A 12,418-nucleotide genomic window follows, 5' to 3' on the forward strand; every position below is an offset into this window, starting at 1 on the left:
GCTTTAAGTCATATATGCAAGTTTTGGGGTAAAAAGCAGGGTTTATTTTTTATTATGGACTGTAGATAAATGATACCATCTATAGCTTATAGTACAGTTGAGAGGCAGTGAGATACCAATGTAGACAGGAACATGCTCTGGCTAATCCATATAAGATATTAAGCAATAGTAACCAAAACGAATTGATAACTTGCTTGGTTTGCTGGTGCGATGAGAGCATAGTGTTAAATTTAGCTGATCAGAAAGTGTTAAATATCACCGTTTTGAAAGATCAGTGTACTTACTGGTGTGATCTTTTCCAACTGCTTCTTCTTCGGATTCAAGACTTCCTCTGGCTTTCCTTCATGCCTATTTAGATATATTACAAGAATAATAGTCAAAAAACATAAACCAAAATTCATTATATCAATTGCCTTGTATTGAAAACTGAAAAATAGAAAATTTAAATTCAAGATAAGTAACAGAGAATGAAAACTTGAATAGACACCCGAGTAGGGGATGAATGCATGAATAAGACAACTGTATCAATTTATTTAAGCATATCTTCCCCAACAAGGTTTCAATGGCATCCCAAAAGGAGCATTCATTTGCATCCAAAGCAGTTGCAAACATATTATCAATGCAATGGCAAACTCACTAGTCTTTTTAATCTCAATACCGCATGATGCAACCTTGAATTTTTTATTTTGATTTACTAAAAGAGACACAACTTACCTCTCTGTGTTTTTAATTTTATAATTGCTAGCTGAATGCACATTTTATTTACTTGAAAAATTGTAGGATATAATATAAAAGTTATAGTTTTCTTATACTAGGAGAGATGTACCCTTAAGTTCTTTAACCTGATGTCTCATTATTATAAGCTTTGAGGCCACTCCCCACCTATCCATCAAAATTTGGAAGGCTCCCTATACATCTTGAAATTATCTGACCGTCCATACAGTCCAAAACTTGGCAGAATGCAGATAAATCATAAGGATGGGAAACTAATAACCACTTTATGGTCATGGTCTCATCATTTAAATTAAATTTAAAGAACTCCGTAGATTCATGGGGATGCCAAGAACCATCGTTGTGCCTTCCCTGGAACTCTCAAAGGGTCCAAAACAACCCTGAAATGAATAGTCTCCAACTGAAATGTCCTAAGGATGTTCCACCATGCCCATGACAGCCAAGAATGGTTAGATGTTTGATTATTTAATTTTAATTTGTTTTAAAATTAAAATCCTAATGTCTGCCTTTAAATCGATGCTCCAATTCATGGGTAAACTACCATCAAAAAATAGTGCAGCAATTGTAAAAGAGATGAAAGAAAAGTGGGGGAGAATGTAAAGGTGAATCAGTGTTGTTCTTATTGGTGAGAAGAGGGCAGAAGAGTAACTACCATCAACATTTATCATTACTCCTCTAAACTACAGGTTCTGGTACGGGTGTACACATGGGAGCCAAATAAGAAAGTGATCACAGATGACTGCTGTAATTGCGTCTTGAACCCTAATTGGTAGAGGATAAACAATGCAGCAGCTTTAAAAAAAAAACTTTACACAATTCTTTTGGTCACTCCAGATGTCCAGAGAATAAATTTGCTTTGGTTAAGTGAAGAAATGTGACACAAGTCAGTTTAATATTAGCAAGCAACCACCATTAATGTGAATACAAGCGAGCAGCAAGCATGGCTAGCTGTTTTCCCGTTTGAGTTTAAGCATTGCACATGATCACCATCCTATTGTTAAAGTAGGATCGTTATTTCATTTGCTATAACTTGTAATAGCACTATTATGTTTCAGTGTGTTTCAAACTTTCAAGTTACTATTACAATGAATATATATGAGATATAAAGAGGAATGTCTCTTATAGAGACATGTCTCGTGTTAATATATTAACTCACATTAGTTATTGTTTTAACATATATCACAAATAATATTTTCTTAATGTATTATCATGATTATATAACAATCTTACACATATAATCTTGTGTGTGTGTGTGTGTGTGTATAATAGATCTCATACATATAGTTTAATTTATCTGACCAAATTATAACATTAACATCTACAACAGGTCCCACCTTGGTATTTGTGCAATTGTGCAACCAATCATATTTGCCCATGCGGGCACCTATGCTCTAGCTCAAAAAGCACTTTTCAGTGGGGTCAGCTTGTTCATTAGTGCACAAGATACAGCTTTGCAAGGGAATTAGCTTGACCATTGACTAGCCTTATGCGCAAGTGCGGACCTTGTAAGTTCTGGGAAATTTTGATCTTGTGCAAACACACAGTAAATCCTAACCCTTGATCCTCTTCGAAGTGATGGAATGTTAATTGCCTGTAGATGCTATTGGAGCCGATAAACTTTTAGTTTCTTTGTACTTTAGCCATGTGTGATTGTGCACCTTGCATCTTTAGGTGCTTTTTGATCATGCTCACAAATGCAATCATTCTCAGCAACTGATTTCATATGAAACAGTCAACGGTTAAAACCTTAAAATATTCCCCTACGTGTTGTTGCACAGCTGCAAGGTAAAGCACTTTTTGACCTCAGCACAAATAATGACAAGCATTTATCTATTGGAACCTGCACAACAAATATGTCAGTTACATAAATTGTGTGAGTGCAGAGTGAGCAGTTTGGTCAAAGATGATCTTTCGCACAAGCGCAATCACTCACAGGAGCTGATCTACAACAATATGCCAACTCGATAACCCTTAAAAACACAAGGAGAAGGTTCAACGGGAAGCATGGGATCACTAGGAAATGGGGCCAGTAAACTTAATGTTTTAAAGGGCATAAGTCTCAACTTAAATGGCCAGCTACATGAAGCAGGAGAACACCAATAAAACATAAACCAAATCCAGTGGACAATGAACAGAGGTTTAAGACTATGGGTTTTTACCTTGCAAGAACAAAAGAAACCTAAAAACTCTAGAAGTTCCCCCACACACACCCCACCCCCTTCCAACATATAACATTGTGCTCTTCAGTACGAACAGAAGAACAAAAAGACACCAAACTAGATGAGGGATGGAGCAAAAAGCAGAAATCACAACAAAAAACTGCAACAGCTGCAGATTCCCAGCAAAAACACAACAGCAGACACTTAATTGGTAGTCAACTCTGTTAAAACACTGAAAGCTTCCCAGGCTACCCCGAGGAAACCCAAATGGTCTTCCATAGATTCATCATCTAGGTTAAACACCACAGACTCTCTCTGTGTCTATTGAAATTGGGTCCTTTTGCTCAGACTGTTAACCTTTGAATTAATATTGTCATTCTCAAACCTTGCAATGCAGTTTGTAATATCCCTCGCCCAAACTGACTGATTTTAGCTCAAGGAATATTGTCAAACACTCGTGTGCTGCTTTTCTCTTTTCTGATTTTTTTGTGTTCCAGATCATTTAATATAGTTTGAATGATGCTAAGAAATTTAGAATGTTTGCAAATGATATTACAATACCTCTTACAATGAGGTAATATGCAAGTGCAGTTCTTTCTGGTATTTTCAATGCATATACATGGAAACTAGATATGGAATGCATACCTACAGCCCACTGACATTTTGACAAACAATTGGCATACCACTATTACGCTGATCAGATATGCTATAAGATGGACATTTCGTCAAACAAATGGTATGAACATATATCTCCTTATTTGAATTCATTCCCATGTACAATGTTGCTATGAATTTGCCAAGACAAATGGGCTTACAATAATGACTACAGAAATGCCAAATTTGATACTGAGTTATCGCTTACAACAGCAAAATTATATGCCTACGATTACAATGCAAACTACTAATAATTGCAAGAGGAACCAGATAATAGTGATGCCCATGGATGGAGATGAAATTTGCAATCGGAATCAAGCATAAATACTATAATGCGGGTACTATAGTGTGGCACTGTAGTAGCCAGCAATAAATGTATTCTCCAATTTTAGCACAAATAGAACTCCAAAATGAAGCTCTCCTGAATGCCAAATTCAATGGATATTTCACCACCTCATTTGGTTGCAACACTGAATAATTGATGCTCTCCGATGGCTGACTGAAATCAAAAACTCTTAATTTCTTCTCCCAAGTTTATATCAAATGAAATTGGCAATAATCAGATGCTTATCAATGAAGCTCTCGCCTCTATTTATTCTTTTCCTTCACCCTTCTAGAAGGAAATAAAATATTATTTAATTGCACTCTCTAGAAGCTTCCCCATTTCCAATACAATAACTAATTGTGCTTCTAGAAAATTAAATTAATTAAATATAAAGTCGCCTTTTACTTTTAATTTATTTAATGACTTTATAAGAAATTAATTTAATCAATTTATCCTTGTTTCTCCACTTAGCCTTCGGAGAATGTAAAGGCTAAGAACTCCACTGAGATGCTAAAAAGATGGGGACATTACAGTCCGTCCCTCTTGAAATTGCTTGTCCCCAAACAATCTCAACTCTGGATGCTACAAAATTTCTTCACTCTCCCAAGTGGCAACCTCTATTCGCAGGTACTTCCACTTCACCAAGTGCTCCCGAATAGTACGTCTCCTCAAATTTCTCTCCCTGAACTCAATGATAGCCTCTGGTACTAAAACCAATTTCCCCTCATCGTCCAAGGGTGGAAGCACTGTAGAAGGAACAATCTGGTGTCCTAATGCCTTTTTGAGACATGACACATGAAAAATATTATGGACTCTACTCTCTGTCGACAAATCCAACTCGTAAGCCACCTCTCCAACTCTCCTGATCACCCTAAAAGGCCCATAATAACGTGGCTTAAGTTTTTTGGCACCACTCTTCTTGAGAGTGGACTAGCAGTAAGGCAACAGCATCAAATATACCATATCACCTACCTCAAAAGTCCGCTCAGTCCTCTTCTGATCAGCATACTACTTGTGTTGATTTTGTGCCTTGGTGATATTATCCTTAAGAGCATTCAAAATGTCCTGGCTCTCATGTAATAAGTCTCCAAAACTGGGCACTCTACTATCTGATAGCAACAAATCCATGAAACACGGTGCCTCATATTCATATAATGCCATGAACGGTGACATCTAGATAGACATGTGATAAGTGGAATTATAACAATATTCACATAGATATATCCACTTAACCCAAGCCTTCTATTGCCCTGCTATGTAATTCCTGGGGTATCCCTCCACCCATCTATTCACTATCTCTCTCTGACCATCTGTCTAGGGGTGGTAGCTAGTGCTTGGAGTGAGCTCTGTCTCGTACAATCTGAACAACTCCTGCCAGAAGTGACTCACAAACCTGCTATCCCTATCACTGACAATGCTCCAAGGTAAACCATGCAACCCAAACACCTCTTTGAAAAATAAATCTACCACCTATGTAACAGTGTCTGTAGTGTTGATTGGAAAGAAGTGGGCAAACTTTGTAAGCCAATCAACAACATATATACAGTCTCTACACTGAGATCTTGGCAGTCCTGTGATGAAGTCCTTGGATAAACACTCTCACTTCCTGTCAAGAATCGGAAGTGGCTTAAGTAAGCCGACTAGGTAAGAGTGCTCCTGTTTATTCTACTGGCAAGTAGGACACTCTCTAACGTATTGCAACACCTCATCTTTAAGCCCTTTCTATGAAAAACGCTCACGAATCTGTTGGTAGGTTTTGTAAAAACTTGGATGTCTTGCCATAGGTGAGTCATGATAAACTCTTAACACCATCCTCTTCACCTCTGATCCTGGCACCAAATAAATGTGCCCTTTGTAAATGATGATCTCACTCACAAGGGTAAAATCACTATTCTAGATTGATCCATCTATGAATCCCGATGCCCATGTATCCTTTGCATACTCTACAAGGATCAAATGTCTCCAATCCTCTGATATATCGGTCTGTAATGGACACCTTAGAATTGCCCAAAAACTGAACCAACTATTGATAAGAATTTAGTCAAATAATTTGCATCTAACTCTTAATTTCTCTGTTAAATGTTTAAACCCTTTTATGGCTTCGGAAATACAATGTTTGTTTGTTTTTATGTCTTTGCATAGATTTGAAACCACATAACATGAACAAGAAGGAATTTATAATAATATGCAAACTAAAGATTGAACTACTGCTGAAATAATATTAATTTTCAACTAATAAAATTAAATACATAGCAGACTTTTCAACACACTAATTACTCCAGCATTATAACATAATTTTCCAGTAATGAATTCCCATCTTGTTGCTACAGTAATATGAATAGTGTCGCGCTACAGTGCTGCTATGGTAAAATCTGCCTTCAATTAGTCCAAGACCCTCATAAAATCATCCCTTCACAATGGCATAAGCATCGGACAAGAAGCGAGAATGATATAAGAAAACACCCAATCCGCCTGTAGCTCGAAATGCGCCCAATCTGCCTATTAATGAAGCCAAAAGCAATGAATTCCAAAGGCCAAACCCCAAGGGAATGACGTCTAGAGTGTCACAAGAGAGGATAGACATCCTCTAATGCCAAGAACGAATCTGCAACTCAAACATCAATTTTCTTCTCATATTCCACCTATCGAATGAAGCCACTAACACTCCCTTTTATTCTTTCTCCAAGGGTCCATTCCACTCACATGAGCAATGTGGGATAAAAGATGTGCGATATAAAACATATTAAAATAATCACTTATGTCTCCCTTAGGCGCCCCTTTTGATTTGCACACATCCCCATAAAATTTAATATTAAAGCAACACTTTAATATTTTACAACTAAATTAAATGTTACTTTAAAAATACTTCAGGCATAAAAATATATTAGCTATCGAACTCCGATAGCACGAGTGATAGCTTGTCAGAAAGCTCTCACCGTGGAGTATCAAATTCAATCACCAAAACTAGCCTCCCCCGTGTCTTGTTCACTTACTAAAAATAGTATGCCTAAAACTGAGTAAATCAACTTCGTTTTGGCTCAAACTGGAGATGACTAGGCCAAAACATTCTAAGATCCTTTTAAACCCTTCATTAGCTCTCAGGACCATGTAGAACTAGGCTAACGCACACACACTTAGTTGATTGCTAAAGTGGGGACATTACAGTCCGCCCCCCCTTGAAATTGTTTGTCCTCAAGCAATCTCAGTCCAGCTTGCTGAATACCCTGCTCACTCTCCCATGTAGCATCCTCCTCCAACAGGTCTTTCCATCTGACCAAATACTCCTTCACTAACCTGGTTCTGAGTTTCCTCTCTCAGGTGTTCAAAATAGCCTCAAGTACTCATCCAAAAGGGGTAAATCTGTAGAAGGAACTACACTTTGACCAATGGCTTTCTTAAGCCTCGACACATGAAATACATTGTGCACCTAACCGCCCTCTGGAAGCTCAAGCTCATAGGCGACTTCTCCCACTCTACGAATCACCCTCTAGGAACCATAAAATCTAGGCTTCAGCTTCTCTGCTCCACTCCTCTTGAGCGATGATTGCCTCTATGGTTGTAGCCTCAAATACACCATATCCCCTACCTCGAAACTGTGCTCTATCCTATGCTGATCAGCATACAATTTCTCTTGATTTTGAGTCTGTTGTATGTTCTCCTTGAATGCTCTCAAGATATCCCGACTATCCTGCAACAAGTTTTTGGCTTTGGGCACTTGGTTGTTCCCCAAAACTAAATCCATGAAGTTGGGTGCTTCATACCTATACAATGTCATAAATAGAGTCATCCTGATGGTCATATGATATGTGGTATTGTAACAATACTCCCCCATGTATAACCAGTTGACCCACACTCTTTGTTGTGCAATCACATTATTCCACAAATAGCCTTCCACCCATTTATTTACTATTTTCGTCTGCCCATCTATCTGAGGGTGGTAACTCATATTAGGTGTAAGATCCATACCGCACAGCCTGAACAACTCCTGCCAAAAGGCGCTCATGAACTTGCTATCCATGTCACTAACAATAAATCTTGGTATCTCATGCAACCTAAAGACCTCTCTGAAGAATAAATCCGCAACCTATGCTACTATATAAGTAGAAGGAACAGCAGAGAAGTAAGCGAACTTTGTTAATCTGTCTACCACCACATAAATACAATCTCTTCCCTGCACTCGTGGTAAAAAAATGATGAAGTCCATAGAAGTACTTTCCCATTTCATATTCGAAATGGGCAAGGATTGTAGTAAACCTACAAAAAATGTGTACTCTCCCTTATTCTGCTGATAAACTGCACACTCCCTGACATACTTTTGAACATCATCCTTGAGCCCTCTACATGAGAACCGCTCTCGGATCTGCCTATAGGTCTCGAAGACCCCTGGATGCCCAACTGTAGGTGCATCATGAAATGCCCTCAGAATCTCCTCTTTAAACTGTGATGTAGGGATTAAATAAACCCTATCCCCTCGAAATCTGATAAACCCATCCAACACCGCATACCTATCATCCTGAATGGTGCTCATAACTATCCTAGAAGCCCAATCATCTCCTGCACACTCCGCTACAATTCGATCTCTCCAATCTCCTGAAACCTCTGTCAGAGCACATAAGTGAGGTCTCCAAGATAAAGCATCAACCACCACATTTTTCTTACCTTTGACAAACTCTATATCAAAGTCATAAGCCTGCAATTTAGTAACCCATTTCTGTTGCTAATCATTAAGATCACGTTGGCTCATGAAGTATTTAATACTATTGTGATCAGTTTTGATCACAAAACGCCCACCTACCAAATATGATCGAAATTTGGCCAATGCATGCATTATGGCCAACATTTCCCTGTCGTAAATAGAATAACTCCTCGAAGCTTCCTACTCTCGAATGCAATGGGGTGTCTCTCTTGTATCAATATTGCTCCTATCCCATCTCCTAAAGCATCACATTAAAGCTCAAATGGCTTCATGAAATCAGGGAGAGCTAGAACTGGACAAGATGACATCACCTGTTTGAAGTGGTCAAAACATCTATGTGTTGCTTGTGTCCATGTGAAGGCTCCTTTCTTGGTAAGATTTATCAAAGGTGCGGCAATCTGTGAGAATCCCCTAACGAACCTCTTGTAAAAACTACATAAACCAAAGAAACCCTTAAACTATGTGAGGTTTGTGGGAGTAGGCCAATCCACAATAGCTCTAATCTTTTTAGGATCAACCTGAACACCATAAACACTAATGATATGCCTAAGGTAAAGGAGCTCAGTCATGCCAAACTCGCATTTTGATTCCTTGGCATATACCATAAACTTGAAGTGCCCATAGTGACATCGGAAGGTTGTCTTCTCAATGCCCTCTGCTCTCATCCTAATCAGGTGGTATCCGGATCGTAAATCGATTTTGGTGAAGAAGCGTGCACCATGCAACTCATCAATCAGCTCATCAATCCTAGGAATGGAATACTTGTTTTTAATTGTTTTTTTTAGTGTCATGTAATCGATGCACATGCATACCGTCCCATCCTCCTTCACTAGAACTATTGCTGAAGCAAAAGGGCTTTTGCTAGACCTAATGTGCCCCATCTCCAATAGCTCCTTAATTGCCTTCTCTATCTCATCCTTGTGTTTCTTAGGATGACGATAGGGGATAATCATGACTGGTTTGGCTCCCTCCTCGAGCTCAATAACATGCTCTATTCCCCTGTCAGGAGGAACCCCATGTGGAATATCACCAAATACTTTGGCATGCCTGTCAACTATCTCCTGGATATCTGGTGGATGACTCTTTACCTGTGGCTTCTGTGGGGCTGGCATGATGAAACACTCTACTACCCACTCTATGTCATTATGCCGAAAAAGTTTCTGCATTCTCCTTACAGAGACTACAACTCCCATCCAAAAGTCCTTTGAGTACAACAGTTATTCCCTCATGTTGGAATCTCATCTCTAGTTTTGCTAGGTTGAGTGTGAACTCAACTAGGGAGGCCATCCATATCATGCCAAGAATGACATCATAGTCTCCCATGTCTACTACATAGAACTCATCCTCCAACTCATAGCCATCTCCAAACTTGATGTGAAGATTAGATATCTTCCGTGTGCATAATAATTTGTCACCATTAGCTACCATGACTATAAACCCAGCATGCTCCTCAGTCTGTAAACCTCTTGTGGCTACTAACCGTGCATCTATGAAGTTATGTGTAGCCCTAGTGTCAATGAGAGAGATCACTTTCTACCCCTGGATATTACCCCTGACCCTAAATGTGATCGCTTTTTGAGCCGCTATCAATCATGCCAACGACCTATCATCCTTAGGAATGATGTTCTCCTCTGGAGTGTTGCTCTCATCTGAATCAGAGTGTTGATCCTCCCCCTTCTAACTATGACTCCTCCATTGAAAAATACTCCATTTGATTTGCCTTAGCCTTGAGAGGGCACTTATGAGATAAGTCTCAAGGCTCTCTATAATGAAAACACAACTTCGTCCTCCTCAACTCATTTAGGTTATCATTATCCAACTTCCTATTATACCCTTTTGGTTGTGCATCGTGGTAAAAAGGTTTTTTGTCCTTATCCTTCTTTGTATGTAAATCCCTAGGCTCAAATCTTCTCTTAAAAGAAGAAGGTACTAAGTCATGAGCCTTCTTAGTGGCCTCATGTAATCTAGCCGAGTCATGCCCCTTGACCCAACCCCTCAAAAAATCTAAGAGTCCATCCATAAAGAGCACTACTAATCTCCTCTCTGAAATATCTATAACACACACAGTTAACCTCTGAAATTCACTGATGCGTGTCTCAACTGATCCCCACTGCTTGAGTTGTGCCAACTCTTTAAACTATAACTCAGGATCTTTGGTATCAACTATCTCTATGAGTCTTAGTGAACTCCTCATAAGATGTGATCTGATTATGCTGCAAGGTTACCATGCTATGGTGCCACCACTCATGCGTTGGGCCATCCAAATGAATAGCCGCATACTTGATAGCCTCCTCCTCAGGCATCGGATTCAACAAGAAGTATGTATCTACCTTCTACACCCAAGCTTGTGCAATCATCTTCCTTGAGGCATCAAAATAAGGTAAAGAAAGTTTCTCAACTTTCTTTCTCAGCTCAAAATTTTAATTTCTCCCTCCTGCTCAAGGCATATGTCTCATCCTCAAGTCCATATAATCTCTAGGGGAAATATCTGCCTAAAACTCCAGTCCATTAGCCTCCCAATCCCTCCTGAACTGATCTTGTAACTCGGTAATCTACAGTTCATTTACTAGTTGAACCGGATCTCTGGGTGGGAAGGTGGGTAGAAGAGGTCTCGAACTCGTTGTTCGAGCTGTGCATGCAACATGTCTAAAGTTATCAGCCTCATTCCCATTGTTGCCATGTCCATTATTATTACCATTAATGTTATTCTCAAGACCATTGTTGTTGCCTCAACCTCTATTATTATCATTTCCCCCATTTTCATTGTTTGCATCACCTTGATTAATATTGACACCCATCTATCTAGCCATAAGTTGCAACATCATATCCATTTGCCTATTCTACTCCTATTGCATGTTTTGCCCCTCCTGTAACATACCCAATAACCGTCTGAACATTACCTCCTCCTGATCTGGACCGGCATTCCTGCCTCTGCCTAGTCCCATATTCCTATCATCTCGGTCACCCATATTGTTGTCTTGTTCAAAGAATATCTCCTATGTGTCTGTATGATTGGATTCTATGTCCACCTGCACGAATGAACTAGATTGCTCACTCTGTGAATCTGAAGCTTTGTTGTCTTACTCAAGTATAGCGGAAGTTAATGGCCTTTGTTGCATACTAAAACATACATTCTAAACTTGTTTTATTTGACTTTAGTGTTTTGACATTTCGTCAAACACTCTTCCCTTTATCCAACTGTTCCAAATTCCCCATAAGGCTTCTATAGGATGGCAGGATTTAAAGCTCTGATACACTGTAATGGACACCCTAAAATTGCCCAAAAACTAAACCAACTATTGATAGGAATTTAGTCAAATAATTTGCATCCAACTCTTAATTTCTCCGTTATAAGTTTAAACCCTTTTATGGCTCCAGATATAAAATGTTTGTTTGTTTTTGTCTTTGCATAGATTTGAAACCACATAAAATAAACAAGAAGGAATTTTAATAATATGCAAACTGAAGATTGAACTACTGCTGAAATAATATTAATTTTCAAATAATAAAATCAAATACATAGTAGACTTTTCAACTCACTAATTACTCTAGTATTATAACATAATTTTCTAATAATGACTTCCCATCCTGCTGCTACAGTAATATGAATAGTGTCGCGCTACAATGTTGCTACAGTAAAATCTGCCTTCAATCTTCACAATGGCAAAAGCATCAGAGAAGAAGCGAGAATGATATAAGCAAACACCCAATCCACCTATCGTTGGAAATGCGCCCAATCTACCTGTTGATGAAGCTAATAACAATGAATTCCAAAGGCCAAACCCCAAAGGAATGACGTCTAAAATGTCACAAGAGAGGATAGACGTCCTCTAATGCCAAGAGCGGATCTAC

At 38.8% G+C, this 12,418-nt stretch overlaps 1 protein-coding gene across 1 annotated transcript in view; it reads right to left on the reverse strand.

Annotated features, from left to right (window-relative positions):
• LOC149548262 (Nucleic acid-binding, OB-fold-like protein) overlaps positions 1-12,418 on the reverse strand; it is a 130,512-nt gene that overhangs the window by 21,052 nt on the left and 97,042 nt on the right. Inside the window, exon 11 of the mRNA XM_089792323.1 lies at positions 285-348. Coding sequence (XP_089648449.1) covers positions 285-348 — 64 coding nt within the window. The remainder of the gene's footprint in view (positions 1-284; positions 349-12,418) is intronic.

The sequence above is a fragment of the Cupressus sempervirens genome, chromosome 7 (genome assembly GCF_028749045.1).
Source record: "Cupressus sempervirens isolate cs-2001-9-10 chromosome 7, ASM2874904v1, whole genome shotgun sequence".
NCBI classification, from domain to species: domain Eukaryota; kingdom Viridiplantae; phylum Streptophyta; class Pinopsida; order Cupressales; family Cupressaceae; genus Cupressus; species Cupressus sempervirens.